The sequence below is a fragment of the Diceros bicornis genome, chromosome 34 (genome assembly GCF_020826845.1).
Source record: "Diceros bicornis minor isolate mBicDic1 chromosome 34, mDicBic1.mat.cur, whole genome shotgun sequence".
NCBI classification, from domain to species: domain Eukaryota; kingdom Metazoa; phylum Chordata; class Mammalia; order Perissodactyla; family Rhinocerotidae; genus Diceros; species Diceros bicornis.
The window spans coordinates 32,726,887-32,744,320 of NC_080773.1; the positions used below are offsets into that span (position 1 = coordinate 32,726,887).

At 49.7% G+C, this 17,434-nt stretch overlaps 1 protein-coding gene and 1 pseudogene across 1 annotated transcript in view; both read left to right on the forward strand.

The window, feature by feature from the left end:
* The window catches only part of LOC131397709 (leukocyte immunoglobulin-like receptor subfamily A member 6), a 120,263-nt gene extending 117,191 nt beyond the window's left edge, over positions 1-3,072 (forward strand). Inside the window, exons 6-9 of the mRNA XM_058530772.1 lie at positions 75-371; positions 623-935; positions 2,205-2,320; positions 2,771-3,072. Of these exons, the coding sequence (XP_058386755.1) occupies positions 75-371; positions 623-935; positions 2,205-2,320; positions 2,771-3,021 (977 nt within the window). The 3' untranslated portion in view covers positions 3,022-3,072. The remainder of the gene's footprint in view (positions 1-74; positions 372-622; positions 936-2,204; positions 2,321-2,770) is intronic.
* An 8,632-nt stretch (positions 3,073-11,704) lies between these two features.
* Positions 11,705-15,357, forward strand: LOC131397408 (leukocyte immunoglobulin-like receptor subfamily A member 6; annotated as a pseudogene).
* Positions 15,358-17,434: the final 2,077 nt, after the last annotated feature.

Here is a 17,434-nt window from a genome sequence, read left to right on the forward strand (position 1 = left end):
CTGGGGCCCAGGATGCAGGAGGGGATTTATGGGAGAAATCAACCCCTACAATCCACAGGTGTTCTTTCTCCCAGGTGTGTCTGGGAAGCCCTCCCTCCTGACCCAGCAGGGCCCTGTCGTGGCCTCTGGACAGAACCTGACCCTCCAGTGTCTCTCTGATGTTGGCTATGACAGATTTGCTCTGTCCAAGGAGAGGGGATGTGACCTCCCCCAGGGCCTTGCTCGGCAGCCCCAGGCTGGGCTCTCTCAGGCTGACTTCTCCCTGGGCCCTGTGAGACCTTCCCACGGGGGCCAGTACAGATGCTATGGTGGGCACAACCTCTCCTCCAAGTGGTCGGCCGCCAGTGACCCCCTGGACATCCTGGTGGCAGGTGAGGGCTCAATAGGTTACTCAGGGTCTCAGACTCTACACAGATCCTGATGGGGGAGCCCCGGGTGATGATGCTGGGATGATTAGTAAGGGGTCCCCAGGGAGGGAGACAGAGAAACGGGATGGGCAGGCAAAGGGAGAGACTCAGAGCAAACAAGACAGACAGAGATGAGCGTCCTGGAAGAGAGGCCTAGGGACTCAGTTCAGAACAAGGGGGATGGGCAGCCCCTCACCCAACCTTTCTCTCTCTAGGACAGCTCCCTGACACACCATCTCTCTCGGTGCAGCCGGGCCCCACGGTGGCCTCAGGAGAGAACGTGACCCTGCTGTGTCAGTCACGGAGCCCGAGAGACACTTTCCTTCTGTCCAAAGAAGGGACAGCTGATCCCCCCCTGCGTCTTAGATCAGAGTACCAGGCTCAGCAGTACAAGGCCCAATTCTCCATGAGTCCTGTGACCTTAGCCCACGGGGGGACCTACAGGTGCTACAGCTCACACAGCACCTCCCCCTACCTGTTGTCACAACCCAGTGACCCCCTGGAGCTCATGGTCTCAGGTGAGGGGCCGTGACTCTGTCCTTTCTGAGTCAGTCAGCTCAGGGCTCTGTCCCCCAGAGAGCTCTGGGCCGGGATGGGAGTGAGGGGGCTCTGAGAGAGGGTCACCCAGAGAGGCATCTGACCCTCAGAGTGCAGGAGGGAAACAGGGCCCTCCCACGGCTGCCTCTTCCCATGTCCCCATCTCCAGAATCCTCCAGGTGGGTGGAGGGAGAGCCTTGGGGACACAGGGCAGATGCAGGAGAAGAGAGTGAGCAGAGACGGGGTCTCTTGGGGAAACTCCAGCCCCTCATCTCCTCTCGTGCTTTCTCCCAGGATCCTCTGGGGATCCCACCTCCCCACCCACAGGACTCAACTTAACAGCTAGTGAGTCACAGGGCGTCTGTCCAGAGAGGTCACAGTGTCCCCAGGCCTGTCTCTCGAGACTCAGCTGAGCTGACTCCCAGTTCCTCTCTCAGCACAGCTTGTCCCCCAGGGGGGCTGGGAGTCAGGCAGAGATGGGGGTCCACGGGGCTCCAGGGCTCTGAGGCTGAGGGGGTAGTGGTTGGGGCAATCATGACAGAGGGACATGTTGGGGCCCACTCTGGAGGAGGGGCAGCCGGGATGAAGTGGGGAGAAGCAGCCCCCCCACCTCCATCCTGATCCCCAGGAGGTTCTCCTATGGGAGGGAGTCAGGTGTGCGGAGGGATAAAGGAGGGCCTCTGTGGAGAGGTGGTGGGTGGGTTCTTGGGAGCCGGGGGCTGAGTTATGCCATCAGGAGACCCTGACTTGGACATGCCTTTCCCTGTCTGGGCCTCAGTTTCTCCAAGTGTAAAGGAGAGAATCGTGGCCCAGGGCTTACATTTCCTTTCAGTTCTGACTATGGCACTGACCTCCTGGGAGAGGAGGCCTCACAAGGAAGCCCTCAGGACTTGATTTTATGGGGACCTGTCCCCTCTGCAGCAGTGATGGTGACATTATATGGGGAGGGAAGGTCAGGACAAGGTTCCAGGGTGTTCAGGATGCTCAGCTTGAGTGGAAAGAGCAAGGAAGGCAGTCAGCTCCCTGGATTCAGTTCCTAGCTCTGCCACTTCAGGCTGGGTGACCTGGGGCACATGATTTACCTCTCTGTGCCTCAGTTTCCTCATCTGTGAAATGGATGTGTGGGGGAGACAGTCCCCTGTTGCAGGATTCTTGTGAGTGAGACGAGGCAATGCACAGAACCCAGCACATGCCTGGCACACAGTAGGCCCTCAATTAAACAACATCAGTGGCTCATTCATGATGTCACTCATGCCCACGTTTCAAATGGTACCTGAAGCCTCTGATCGGGATCTCGGCGGCCTTTGTCCTGATGCTCTCCCTCCTCCTCTTGCTTCTCATCTGTCATCGGCATCACGGCAAATGCAGGACATCGGGTGAGCAGGGAACAGGGTGACCCAGGTCACAGGAGGCAACGGCCTTAGGGCACTAGCTAGAAGGAAACCCAATAGATGGGAAAGTCAACTAGAAAAACACGTTCCAGAATCTCCAATTAGGAAATCCTAAAGAAAACGCTTGACAGAGCGCACACATAGACATTTAAGGTATTCTTTCAGCTTTTCGATCTCGTGAATTATTGAAACATACAAAGTATATGTTAAGGTTTCCTTCTTTCCTCCCAAATCCCATGTGGAGGGTGGGTGGTCATAACACCCCAGGGCTGAGACTCTGTCCATCTTAGAAGGACTGAAATCTCACCCTGAGTGACCTCTGGCACATCTCTTCACCCCTGGATCTCAGTGGCCCATCTGGGAGCAGAGGGGGGCCGCAGCCCTGAGAGATCTCAGGGAATCATGCCAAGAGACACACCCCCTGTTCTGCCCCAGCAGATGCTGCCGTGAAGGACACACAGCCTGAGGAGGGGGTGGAGCTGGAGCATCAGGTGAGACCCCCGCTCCTGTCCAGGCCACCCAGGACATTCCTGTTGCCAAACTTAATCCAATGGACACTTCCTGTCCTCATATCACCCAACTCTCAGCAGCGTCCCACACTGACCTCTCCTCTCGGGCACCCTGGGTCGTCATGCTGTGACTTCACTCCTCCTGGTTTCTGTGACCTCATGGCTCCTCCCTCATGATCCCCTTTCCTGGTTCCTCATCCTCTGTCTGAACTTCTGGTTGTTGGAGTGCACCCCCAGGTCTCAAGAGGACACGTGAATGAGTGATTCACCCGCACGTCCCCTACGCTCCCTTCATTCACTCACCCTACAGTGTGCACAGGGAGCTCACTGTGTACCTGGCTCCATTCAGGTGCTGCAGGTACAGCAGTGAGAAAACTGTCTCCACACTCCTTAAGCTCACCTCGTGGGTGAGAGACAACATGTAAATATGCAGGTACCATCCTAGAATGCAAAGGGCTGTTAAGGAAAATAAAGTAAGGAAAGGGGATAGAGTATGTGGGGTGTGGTGGAAACATCAGGTGCAAAGGTCCTGAGGCAGCAACATGGTTTTTCAGGAAGATGGGCCACGTAGCTGGAGACAAATGAGTGAGAGAGAGCATGCTAGGATAAGAATCAGAACCACACAAAGCATCCAGATGTCCAAGGTTCAGGAAGTCCCTGAGGATTCCATCAGGAAGTGACCTCACTCTGTAACAGTGTGGACAGTTGACTGGAGGAGGTCAGCAGTGGGGTCAGGGAGACACTGTTTTTGTCCTCTGTCTCCCTCCACCAGGGCCCCCAGGATGAAGACCCCCAGGGAGTGACACATGCCCAGGTGAACCACTCAAGATCAAGATGCAGGTGGGGAGTGGCAACCTCTCCTTCCCCCCTGTCAGTGGAATCACTGGACGTGAAGGACACACAAGCAGAAGAGGACAGACAGATGGGCAGACAGGTGGGTCCCATCCTCTCCTAGACCCCTGGCTTCCCCCACCCCAACCATATACCTATCCCCCCTTCTTCCCCTGCTCCAGGCTGCTGCATCTGAAGCCCCCCAGGATGTGACCTATGCCCAGCTGTGCCACTTGACCCTCAGAAGGGATAGAACACCCTCTTCCACCCAGTCAGAGGAGCCCCGAGCAGAGCCCACTGTGTATGCAGCTCTGGCCATGCGCTAGTGCAGAAATGACCCAGACCCATCCTCCAGGGTGAGAGATTGCAGGGACCCCAGAAGGTACAGGAGCTTCCTCCAGTGGACACCTCCTAATGACTCCCAGCCAGTCTAGACTCCTAACATGGACCACCAGGAGCTTCTGGGACACTTTGGGACTCACCAGATTCTGCAGTCAAAGATAACTAATATCCACACATTTTGTAAATAAAAGCAACGGACTTCTCAGTAATCCATGAGTGAAATGAGAAATCCATACCAGAAGTGAGAGAATGTTTTAAATTGAACGATAATGTAAATATTACACATCAAACCTACCAAATAGGAAAATTAAGAACAGTAAATGAATGAATATCTTAGAAAAGAAAAGCCTAAAAAAATCAATGACCTAAGCTATCATACCAAGAATTTAGAAAAAGAATAGCAAATTATTCCAAATGAAGGTAGGAGGGAAAAAGTAATGACGAGAGTAGCTACTAATGAGGATGAATAAAAAATAAAGAAAATTCAATAAAGACAAAAAAATTCATTCTTGAAAACATTAATCACACATAGATCCCACCCACAACACTCAAGGAAAAAAGAGGGAAGGCACACATTACATTATCAGCACAGCAGCACAGATCCTACAGACTTTAAGTAGATAAGAGATCATTATGAACAGTTTTATGCCAATATATTAGAAAATGTAGATGAAATGGACAAAATCCTCAAGAAATGCAATTTACCAAAATGATAAACATAAAACTAAGCAGAAAATCTGAATTGTTTTGTATATTAAATGTTGAATCTGTAATTAAAAATTTTCCCACAAAGTGAACTCTGAGTCTGGAAAGCTTCACTGGTGAATGCTTCCCAATATGTATGCACTTATGAAATACACATGTACACGCACCTGGACACACATACACACACACGGATGCACACACAAACATACACATACCAAATTTAAATAAGCTTCCTCCACAAATAGAGAAGGAGGGAATATTCCTCCCAACACGTTTTATCAGGCCACAAAAAAACTGATACCAAAACTTCACAAGAACCTACCAAGTGGGAAAATCAGAGGAAGCTCTCTCACATTTACTTAGCTGTAGATTCCTACACAAAATATTCCCAAAAAAGAGTCAGTAGGGGCCGGTCCCATGGCTTGGCGGTTGGGTGCCGCACTCCGCTACTGGTGGCCCAGGCTCGGATCCCGGGCATGCACCGAGGCACCGTTTCTCCGGCCATGCTGAGGCCGTGTCTCACATACAGCAACTAGAAGGATGTGCAACTATGACATACAACTATCTGCTGGGGCTTTGGGGAGAAAAAAAGAAAAAAAGAGGGGGATTGGTGGTGGATGTTGGCTCAGAGCCAATCTTCCTTGGCAAGAAGAGGAGGATTGGCACGGATGTTGGCTCACGGCTGATCTTCCTCCCAAAAAAAAAAAAAGAGTCAGCAGTATATAAAATGGATAATATATCATGACCATGCTGGTATGTTATTTTTCAGAAATGCATGGTTGGTTTCATATTCAAAAATCAATCAGTACAATTCAAATATAAAAGAAGAAATAGAGGGTCTGGCCCAGTGGTGCAAGCGCTTAAGTGCGCGCACTCTGCTGCAACGGCCCAGGGTTCGTGGGTTCGGATCCAGGGCGTGCAATGACGCACCTCTTGTCAAGCCATGCTGTGGCGGCGTCCCACATAAAGTAAAGGAAGATGGGCATGGATGTTAGCCCAGGGCCAATCTTCCTCAGCAAAAAAGAGGAGGATCAGCATCGGATGTTAGCTCAAGGCTGATTTCCCTGACACACACACAAAAAAACAAAAACAAAAAAAGAAGAAATATAAAAATGATCATATTACCAGAGGGGAAGGGGGGAGGGGGGAGGGGGGAGGGACCCTCAGCATCTTGACATTGGGCACAATATCACATTTGTCCACAATGCTGGTGACAGGGTGTTAATTTGACCTGATGAGTAGAGGGTGGTAAGTACTCTAGTTGCCCTGGTATGTACTCCAGATGGTGGGAGATTTTAAAGAAAAAAGAAATCCAAAGAGTCAGGATCTGCCAAAGCTGTGAACTTTATAGAGGTGCTGCTCTCTCAGGCCTGCCAAGACACACCCTGTATTACACCTTGCAACACCTGACACTAAGAAGGAGACACAACTTTGGGTATGAGGCTTTGGGTGGGGAAAGCAGCATACACCATACTTGAGAAAACAGATTTCTCCCTTATCAGGTGACTGAGAAGGCTGCGGGTTTGAGTGGATCACAGAGGGAGACAGGGCTCTGCAGTACCAGGACCCTGCAGCCATGGCCATGTGATCTGCCTTGTCCCCTGGCACTGTAAGTGCTCATGTGTACTGGGATGCTGTGTGAATTCCCTGCCCAGCCTCAATGGTAGATTTGAAGTTCAGGCCCCTTGGGTTCCTGCCATCACATCACCTGCAGTAGAGAGTAGATACCATTTAAAAAGCAGCTCCTGACGTGATGCTGGTTCCCAACAGAAACTGAATGACTAACAAGGAGACATCAAGTGTCTATGCAACTAGAACCATCCATGATGAACTGGCTGTTGTCATTCCCACCAAGTCATAAGGTTTCAATCCATTGTTGGACGAGATTGGTACACCTGGGGCCGTGGACAGGTCCAGAGGACAAGGGTGAGTCGCACAAACATGTAGGATAGAACACGACACTACGCCCATACCCGTCACAATGGTGCCTCTCCTCAGCTGTCATCTGTGATTCTGTGCCCTGGGCCATGCTTGGGTGGTGGGATGTTTTGGAGTAGCATTGCTCTACAGCCTCCATCTGGTGAATCTGAGGAGAGAAAATGCCTTCAGTGGGCAGACATTTGGGTAATGAAAAGGATAATGCACTTTTTGTGGAAAGAGAACCATCTGCATGTAAAGGTGTACACAGCCTCCAGGATAGTAGCAAATACCTTGCCACTCTGGTCAGGGGACATGAAGGAGCAAAATTGAACGGAGGAAACAAGGATATCCAGGAAGGAGCAATGTGCATGGACAGATGTACAGGAGTGGGCGCAAAGCACTGGATGTTTGAGTCAGATATTAATGTCCCCAGAGAGCCCCACTGTAGACAAGGTCCTTAACAACCAAGGGGACGGGACGGCTGGTTCAGCAGATACTAGCCAGTAGTCTATGGATACAGATTTCAAAAATGTTTAATAAACAGCATTTCTCAGTGTTAGGAGCAGATGAGGGTCTCCTGAGTGGCCATGTTAATCAACCATCCCGACTGTGGAGTCCCACACCTGCACGTCTTAATCAGGTCTGAAAGTTAACAATGATTGATCGCTCCCGTGAACCCAGCACCACTGATCCCACAACCACTCTGAGTGGGGTTCCTGACAACATTCTGCAGAGGAAGGTCACATGAGCAGCAGATGACGGAGGTATATTTAAATAAAAATAAGCCTTGTCCCCGAAATCAGAGCACTAATACACTCACTGTCCTCAACTGGACCCCAGGCTGAGGAAGAGAGCTCTGTCCAAGGGAACGGGGATCTGAGGAGGCAGGAAACTCAGACATCTCTTCCCAGAGAGGTGGGGGTAGAAGCTTTTGCAACAAAAAAGAGAAGTCTGTGAAGGTGGCTGTGACAGAAAGTCCACACTCCAGGTCCATATCTGAAACTTATTCTCTCGTCTATCAAAAGTAGAATCCTACCCTGGATTTCAAAAGGCGGAATTAGTTCTGAAGCTCTCTGCCAGTGAATTTCTGTGGTAGAATGTCCAGAAATCCTTCTCTGGGGACTTCTGTCCACTATGAACATGTCCTGTCTCCACCAGGAACCACTGTCATTATGTGGGGGGAAGGAAGAAAGGCAGGGAAGTTCTCAGCTATTGTTTCTTTGAACAAGCTCTCTGCTCCTTTCTCCCTCTCTTCTCCCTCTGGAATACCTATAATCCTTAAGTTGTTTTTCCTAATTGAATCAGGTATTTCTCAAAGAATTCTGTCTCCTCCTCCACCTGTAGCATTTCTATATTTTATCCTCTAAATCACTAATTCTTTCCATAACTTCAGCTCTATTCTTTAAAGATTCTAGACTATTTTTTATTTCATTGATTATATTTTTCATATACATCATTTCTGCTTGATTTTTTTTCTAGTTTCAATCTCTTGGGTGAAGAGGTTCATTTTATTCCTGAGCTCACTGAACTGTTTTTTGTGTTCTCTTGTATCTCATTGAGTTTCTTTATGACAGCCATTTTGAATTCCCTGTCATTTAGACTGTAAATTTCTGGGCCTTCAGGGTTGGTCTCTGGAGAATTGTCCTGTTCCTTGTGGTCTGAACTGTTGCTATGGTTTCTCACGGTGTTTGATGGACTAATCTTTTGCTGGGGCATTTGTGGCAGTGTTAGCTCACAGATTCCATCTGCTACCGCTAGGGGGAGCAGGAGCAGAGTTTCTGGCCCCACCCCGTCTGCTGGAAGTCGTGTGGATGGGAACTGCGGGAGCTTGCACCAGCCTGGAGAGAGTTCAAGTACTCGGGGCTTCTCATGGGAACCCAGCCAGGGCCACTCCTTTTGGCCACAGGGGCATGACGGGCTCCCCAACCTGCCAGGAAAGCAATCAGGAGTGGGTTAAGGGCGGCCGCCACCGCTTCCAACAGTCGCCCCAGGGCCCACTTCCTCTTTCAAGGCTCAGCTGTGCTATGGGTGCTCGCGGGGGACTGGCGTGTATTTGCCTCAGTGCACTTAGTTGTGCTGCAGACTCTGCCTGCAGTCCCGCCGCGGTGCTTGGTGGGCGGGGCTTCCCGTATGGACTGGTCAGGCCTGGGCGCAGGGGCATGGTGGCTCCCCACCCCGCCGCCGGGAAAGTGATCGCCAGTGGGCGAAGGGCTGCCACTGCCTCTTCCTACAGTCGCCCCGGGGCACGTTCCCACTTTCGGGTTGCCGGCAGCAGGCTGGACAGCGATCCCGCGTGCGCACAGGGCTGTGGGGAAGGGTAGGGAGTGCTCACCCATCTCCCTACTGTCCCGGAGGGTCAGTCCATCCACCCTCAGACAACAGCTGTGTGTGTCTCTCAGGCGGGCTGTGGTGCTGTGTAGGCTTCCTCTCTGGTCAATGAATGTCCACTTAGTTGTAGTTCAAAAGGGGGAGAGACAAAGGGAACAGCTCACCACCACCCCCATGTTGCTGACGTCACCAAGATTTTTTTTGTGTATAATTAACATCAACCAGTTTGGAGGTTATATATTGTATTTCTAACTTTAGGTAGTTATTCCCATTGTTCCTATTGGTATTTACATTTATAATTTTGGACAGTTTTTTTATTTGTCCTCTGCTTCAGGAATGAAAAGGACATTTCACATTAGCTGAACTGTTAGTACTTATTTTCTTGCAAATCGCTCTCTCTCTTACACGCACACACACCCCAAATATTTTCTTTCAGCTTCCTTAAGTATAAACGTATATGTGCCTGTATATAAAAACATAGTTTCCCGAATGTTTATTTGTTTGCCGTCTTTTTCTCACTTTTGCATCTCAGTTTCTCTATTTTGTGTAAATAGTCCTTTTGGTTTAATTACATACATTAGTTTTGCTTTAGTGAGCATGTAAACACTAAAATGTCTAAAATCTTGTATATCTTGAAACGCCTTATCTTCACTCTTTCTTTAATTCAGATACTTGAATACATTATCTTAAGTAAAGGATATGATCCAACTGCAAGGAGGGGAAAATACATCTGATGGTCAAAGATCTGCCCCAAACACCCTCCTCATCCCTCATGAAGATGAAGCCTGAGATGGTGGATTTAACATGTGAGACATGAGTCCAAACGTGTCAGATGTGCCCCAGGTCTCCTTGTACTTACATATTTCTCCCCTGTTGACCCTTTCACCTTTGCCCCTTAATAGTAATTTGAGTGAGTATAGAATTCTTCATTCACAATTAATTCTTTGAATGTACTTTCCCCATATCTTTTGCCATTGTTTGAAATGTCTTTTCTCCAACAATTCCCTTCACTTTGCTGTGAAATATCAGGACTCAGATCTCACTGATATATCCATGCTCCCAGCACTTACACGTTCCTTCTGCATCTCTGTAAAATGCCCGCCATTTCCCTCCAGGACTGCTGCAGACATCATTGTCACTGCTTTCCTCCTGAAACTCACAGCATAGATGGTCCTTCTATTTCTGTTCCCCATGCATCTTAATTTGCTCATTCCAATCTCTCTGTGCTGCAACTGCAAATTTCCTCACTATTACATTCTAGCTTCATGACTGGATCTTCAGCTGTACCATCTTCTTGATGAAAAGAATATTTAGAGTGTGTTAAATGAAAGTTTTATGTTTTATCTGTAAGTATTTGCCTATTTCATTTCTAAAGGTCTATATTCTTCTACAATACAGCTTATGTTGGTTTTCAGGAATTCAATTTCCTCCTTTACTTTTTCAGATATTTAAAGACACTTACATTAAAATGAGTTTCATATACTCCAGTATTCTATTCCTTTAGATATGACAGCCCCCATTCCCTACACTGTAGACTGTCTTTCATAGCACTATTTATCACTATTAGGGTTTCTCTTTGATGTCCATTCATTATGGATGCTCACCTCCCACATACCTGATTTTCCATAGAGTTTCTCCCAGGGCTTTCCTGACCTTCAGGGCTGAAAGGGGTGGATTGTTGCAGCTGCCCCATGGCATCCTCTCTCCCAAACCTAGCATCTGTCTAGGGATGTGCCCAGCAGGGACGGCTCCATCATGAGCCCCACACTCACACATGGTCAGATGCCTGGGTAACGCTACACATATACTGGACATAGCTCAGAGCTGACCATAGTCCTGAGTCAGTGGACAGAGATATTCCAGTGCCCATCTAAAATGTTGGGGAGGGGCACACAGCTTCCAAGTTTCAGCTTGAGCTCTGCTCCCCTCCTTGCATGTGAAGAATTGGGGGTCCCTCTCCTGTCCACACAGAGGTGGAAACCTCCGCTCTAAATGACCGCTTGATGGTCCCAGGCACCTGTGGCCACTCCGCCTTGTCCTCTTTTATCTGTTGTGGTTCTGTCTCAATTTTGAAAACTTTCATTTCTCTTTTTCTTCAGTTGACTGTGGCTACAGATTTCAGAAATATCATAAACAGCACTTCTCAGTGTTAGGAGCAGATGGGGGCTCCTGAGCGGGCACATCAATCATCCACCCTGACTATCGAGTCTGACACCTTGATTCTCTCATGTCTCAAACCCCACACATTATTATCAGGTCTGGAAGTTAACATGATTGATCCCTCCCACGTCCTGGGACCACTAATCCCACAACCACTCTGAGGAGTGGGGTTCCTGACAGCATGCTGCAGATGAGGAAACCGAGGCTCAGAGATTGGATGCTCAAGGTCACATGGGCAGTGGATAATGGAGGGATATTTACATAAGAATCACCTCTGTCCCCTAAATCATAGCACTAACCCATTGAATGTCCCCTATACCTAAGACATGACCCCAGCATGAGGAGGAGATCTCTTCCTGAGGAACAAGGGCACTGAGGAGGCAGGGACGACTTAGAAGTTTGTTCCCAGAGAGGTGGGGGTGGACGCTGTTGCAAGAAAAAGGAAAAGTCTGTGAAGGGGGCTGTGATAGAAAGAAAGCCCACACTCCGGGGCCAGGAGAGAAGAGGTGTCTCCTTCCCTTATTTCACTGTATTTCTCCTTTGCGCTCTTAGTCACAATGACCGTTACCTGAACTGTACAGTTAGATGTTGAGTGTGTGTCTCTGCTGATCTGAGCTCTGCAGTGCAGCAGGATCCTGCGTCTTCCCTGAAGCGTCTCCAGGACCTGGATGACCACTGTCCATGGTGAGGACCCCACAGGGATATTCTGATGGATGGGATGAGGATGAAGGAGACCCCAGGGGGAGGCTCTGAGAGGGAAGGACATGTCCTGGGTCATCCTCCCTTGGAAGGGGCATCTCTGTGTCTATTTGCTGCTTAGTCCTAGAAACAAGAGCCTGGACCTTAAGAAGAGGCAGTTCCCCTTTCTGTGCATCTGCTGACGAGACAACCTCGTGATGAGGAGGACCAGTATCTAAGTGTGCACACCCTGCATGTCGGCCTATCCTGCCCGGCACCTTTGTCTACTCCACATGCACAGCCAGGGCCAGACGGAGAAGAGGCCATGACTCCCAACCTCATGGCCCTACTCTGGCTTGGTGAGATCTGAGGAGGGGAAGGGGAAGCCCTGGTCTGTCAGGAGACACCAGGAATCAGGATACTCAGGGGAGGAGAGGTTCTGCTCAAGATCCAGGGGCAAATCACTCACAAGGCACTCTCTTCCAGGGCTGAGTGTGGTGCTGAGGACCCCAGTGAGGGCAGGTGAGTCTGTCTCCAGGTGTCCCAGGTCCCACCTCCTCACTGGGGACAGGGGCCATCCTCAGGGCAGCTGGCAATTAAGAGCGGTACTTCTGGGCTGAGAGCTGGGGGACTTCTGGGAGGCTACTGGGGCTGAGAGCTGGATTACTGGGGCTGGGGATGTCTTGTGACCCGGCCTCTGATTCCCTTTCAGGTACCCTCCCCAAACCCACCGTCTGGGCTGAGCCAGGCCCTGTGATCCCCTGGGGGAGGCCTGTGACCATCTGGTGTCAGGGGGCCCTGGGGCCGCTGCAGTACCAACTGGAAAAAGAGCGAAGCTTAGGGCCCTGGGATACAGCAAACTTACTGCAGCTCGGGGGCAAGGCCAAGTTCTCCATCCCACACATGACAGAGCAAGAGGCAGGGAGATATTACTGTTACTATCACAACATCACATCCTCGTCGGAGCTCAGTGACCCTCTGGAGCTGGTGGTGACAGGTGAGAGGACACTCAGGGGTCCCAGCCTCAGGCTCTGCCCTCAGGAAGGGGGTCTGCTCTTAGGGATGTCTCCCCTCTCACAGTCCAGCCTGGGGTGATATGAGGGAGGTGTGAGCCCCATTTAACATGCTGCCTCCTCCTCTCCTAGGATTCTACAGCAAACCCACCCTCTCAGCCCTGCCGAGCACTGTGGTGCCCTCAGGAGGGAATGTGACCCTCCAGTGTGGCTCACAGCTGAGATTTGACAGGTTCATTCTGACTAAGGAAGGAGAACATAAGACCTCCTGGGCCCTGGACTCACAGCAACACCCCAACGGGAAGTTCCACGCTTTGTTCCCTGTGGGGCCCGTGACCCCCAGTCACAGGTGGATGTTCAGATGCTATGGCTGTTACCGGAACAAATTCCAGGAGTGGTCACACCCTAGTAACCCAGTGGAGCTCCTGGTATCAGGTGAGAAAGTCCCATCCTGGCCCCATCCATGTTTTGAGACAACAGACAAGTTGTTTTGGTCTTTACTCCCAGGGGAGTCCCAGATGAGAGTGTGAGGTGAGGGGAGCATGGGCTCCTGAGCCCGAGATACAGAGGGAGAGAGAGACAGGAAACCTGGGGTCCAAGATGGAGAAGGAGGGTTATGGGAAGAATCAGCCCCTGCAATCCACAGGTGGTCTTTCTCTCAGGTGGGTCTGGGAAGCCCTCCCACCTGACCCAGCAGGGCCCTGTCGTGGCCTCTGAACAGATCCTGACCGTCTCTCTGTTGTTGACTATGACAGATTCGCTCTCTCCAAGGAGGGGGAACATGACCTCCCACATGATCTTGCCCTGCAGCCCCAGGCTGGGCTCTCTCAGGCCAACTTTCTCCTGGACCCTTTGAGACCCTCCCACAGGGGCTGGTACAGATGCTACGGTGGACACAATCTGTCCTCTGAGTGGTCGGCCCCCACTGAACCCTGGACATCTTGGGGGCAGGTCAGGAGCCAGTGGGTCAGTCAGGGAACCAGATTCTGCACAGGCCCTGCTGGGGGAGCCCCAGGTGGTGATGCCAGAATTAGGAGTGTAGAGTCCCAGGGAGGGAGAGAGACAGAGATAAAGGGGATGGTTGGGGAGAGAATCAGAGAAAACAAGACAGACTGAAAGGAAGGTCCTCAGAGAGAGGCCTAGGGACTCTCAGTTCAGAACAAGGTGGGCAGGCAGCCCTTCACCCACCCTTCCTCTGTCTAGGACAGCTGCCTGACACACCCTCCCTCTCAGTGCAGCCTGGCCCCACGGTGGCCTCAGGAGAGAATGTGACCCTGCTGTGTCAGTCATAGAGCCTGAGGGACACTTTCCGTCTGTCCAAGGAGGGGGCAGCCGATCCCCCGCTGCGTCTTAGATCAAAGTACCAATCTCAGCATTACCAGGCCCAATTCTCCATGACATCTGTGACCTCAGCCCAAGGGGGGGACCTACAGGTGCTTCAGCTCACTCAATACCAGCTCCTACCTGTTGTCACACCCCAATGACACCCTGGAGCTCATGGTCTCAGGTGAGGGGCCCTGACCCTGTCCTGTCCGAACTCAGTCAGCTCAGGGCTCTGTCCTCAGGAAATCTGAGACAGGAATAAATGAGGGCACAGGGGGAAGCTCCACAGAGGGTCATTAGTAGCTCATGACTCCAACCCCTCACCCATAGACCCTGGGTCCTTAGCTGCAGAATAGGGGGACTCACAGCTGTAGGGGATAAGATTATGGATTCTTGCATCTACAACTGAACACAGAACACACAGCACTCAATTACTTCTGTGTTGGGAGACCTAATCCTTAGCTCTTGGGGAACAGCCACACTGTTCCAAAGTGACTCAGGTTCTGAGAGCAAAGAACACAGGGAGGCTGAGCGAATCCAGTGAGGAAACGAGAGGGAACCTGGTGAGGGGAGAGAAACTGCTCATTAAGGGACTGTGGACAAGTCATGGTATGAGAACTGGGGGCATAATGAGAGCACAATGTTTCCCCCATTCCTCACTCACCCTCTCATTGTATGACTCTCAGAATCAGATGAGACCATCAGCCCATCAGAAATGAAGTCAGACCCTAAGAGTGTTGAGCAGGAGAAGTTCTCAGTTGTGGGGCTTGTGCAGAGGGTCATGTCCTGTCCAGGAGAGGTGGATGCCCTGTGGACCCCCAGGGATCCTGGGGTGAATTGGCTCTGCCCTGACCACTGTGAACTTTTTGACCATAATTCTTATCCTCACACTCCCCAGACTACACACGGGATAATCTCATCCGAATCGGCATGGCTGGCTTGATCCTGGTGGCCATCGGGGTGCTGCTGATACTGGCTCGACACAACCAGAGAAGGACCCAAGGTGCAGCCAGAAGGTCAACCCAAGAGGGAACAATGCACCATTCAGAGCAGCAGAGCCTTGGTACAAATCTAACCTGCCCAGGAGGTTCTGGAGGAAAATCTACAGCACATGTTGGTTGAACTGTCTGCTGAGAGCCTCGAGGGAGTAAACATGGTTCGGGTGCAGGAGAACGTCTGGGTGTTCCCAGTCTGGGATTCCTCCTTTATTAAACTGTGATACTTTCTCTCCCTACCATTGTTGAGTCTCCTTGGCTGCCCCCCATATTTTCTCACCCCTATGACATGAGGGTACATCCCACAACTTTACACAACTTCATGGTCTAGTCCATTTTCTTGTAACACATTTTTCTTATTTTTAATCTCCACATTTGCTGATGTGTGCTGTCGACCTCCATCTCTTCAGCTCAGAACACTGAATATGCTTTAGATAACTGAGTAAATGAGTTAAAATCAGGTCCAATTTGGAACAGATAAATCCAAAACCATTTACTAAAACTCTCTCTGGACCTGTCAAGCCCTTCTCTCCCCATCAAATGATACCTGGTATAGTTTCTCCAGAGGTGCCATCAGTTAGGATGAGCAAACTGGGGTTTGAAGTGACTGCCAGGTGGTGTGTCAGTAAATCAGTTCTAAACAAACTTCATTTTTATAAAAACCCTTATTTGCGGCATTTTTCTATTTATTTAATGTAATAATCTTTTCACAGCCAATTTCAAGCTGTCGGTGTGAAAACACTGAATGCAGAGTTGGGAAGTAATGAATAGAACTGTCTTTTGCAGGTGAGGAGGAGCCAGAGGCAGCTCACCTCACCAATAGCCCCATGTGACAAATGCTTCCTTCTATTTTAAACATCATGATAAGGGCTTCCCTGCACCAAGATCCCAGATTTTCCAGGCTCCTTTCCACAGCAGTGAGCATGTGGCCATCCATGCCTGGAGAAGAGGGATGCTCTGAAATCCAGGATAACCAGGCACATTGAGATCCCAGGACAAGAGAGCAGTCCCCAATCACTGCATTTACACCATGACTGCAGGTGTTGCAAATGCCCCCAACAGAAAGTGTCCCTGGAGGTGGTGGTGACAGGTCAGTGGCCTCCATATCCCACTCCCCCACTCTCTGCTTCTGTCCTCAGGCTGGACATGGGCTTGTGTCCCCACACAGAGCCCAGCTGTACCCAGTCCCCATGCGGTGCTGTAGGGACCAGACCTGGGTCATGGTGCTGAGGAGTGTCACAGTATCGCCATAGAAAACTCTATAATGATGTTCAATGGTCTTCAGATAACAAGGCGACCTGTAGTTTTGTAAAGTTTTTCAATGTAATAAATAATTTGGTCCTCACATAAACCTGAAGAGGATGTTAGTAACATTATCAACATTTTCAAAATGAGGAAGTAGAAGTTCAGAGATCACGCAGCATGCTCAGAGTCACAGAGCCAAAGAGTGGAAGACCCAGAAATGAGCTCAGGCTGCCAGATACCAGAGCCCAGTCTTGCAAACACTATATACTTCCACCTTGTATTAGTGTCCCAGGTCTTTTGTAACAAATTAATACCAATTTGGTGGCATATAAAAACAGAAAATTATTCTCTTACAAGTCTGGAGACTAAAAGTCCACAATCAAGGTGTCAGCAAGCCCATGCTCGCCATGCAGGCTCTAAGGAAAAATCCTTCTTGCCTCATCTTAGCTCTCATTGTCCCCAGGCACTCTTGGGCTTGTGGCAGCGTAACTACAGTCTCTGCCTCCATCTTCACACAGCTGACATCTCCTCAAGTGTCCCCATCTTTAATGACTTTCTCCTTATGTGCCTATTTTCTGTTTCTGATAAAGACAACTGAAATATTGGATGAGGACTCACCCTAAATCAGTATGATATTATTTTAACTTAATTAAATCTGCAAAGGACCTATCTCCAAAAAAAGTCACATTCACAGGTCCTGGTGCTGAGGACTTCAACACATTATTTTAGGTGACACAATTCAACTCATAACAGCACCCAAAATAAAACATGCACCAGGAATGAATTTATCAAAGGAAACGCAACACTTATACACTGTAGTGTTTTGTTTTTTTAAATCTGCTGAAGGAAATTTGAAAAGACCTAAATCAATGGTAAGACATTCCAGGATTATGGCTTAGAATATTTCATGTTGTAAAGATGACAATACTGTCCATGGCAATCTAAGAATCAATGAAATCCCTGTCAAAATCTTAAATGCCATTTCTGCAGAAATTAAAAAGCCATTTCTCTAACTGAAGATAATTGTAAAAAAGCCACAATAGTCAAAAT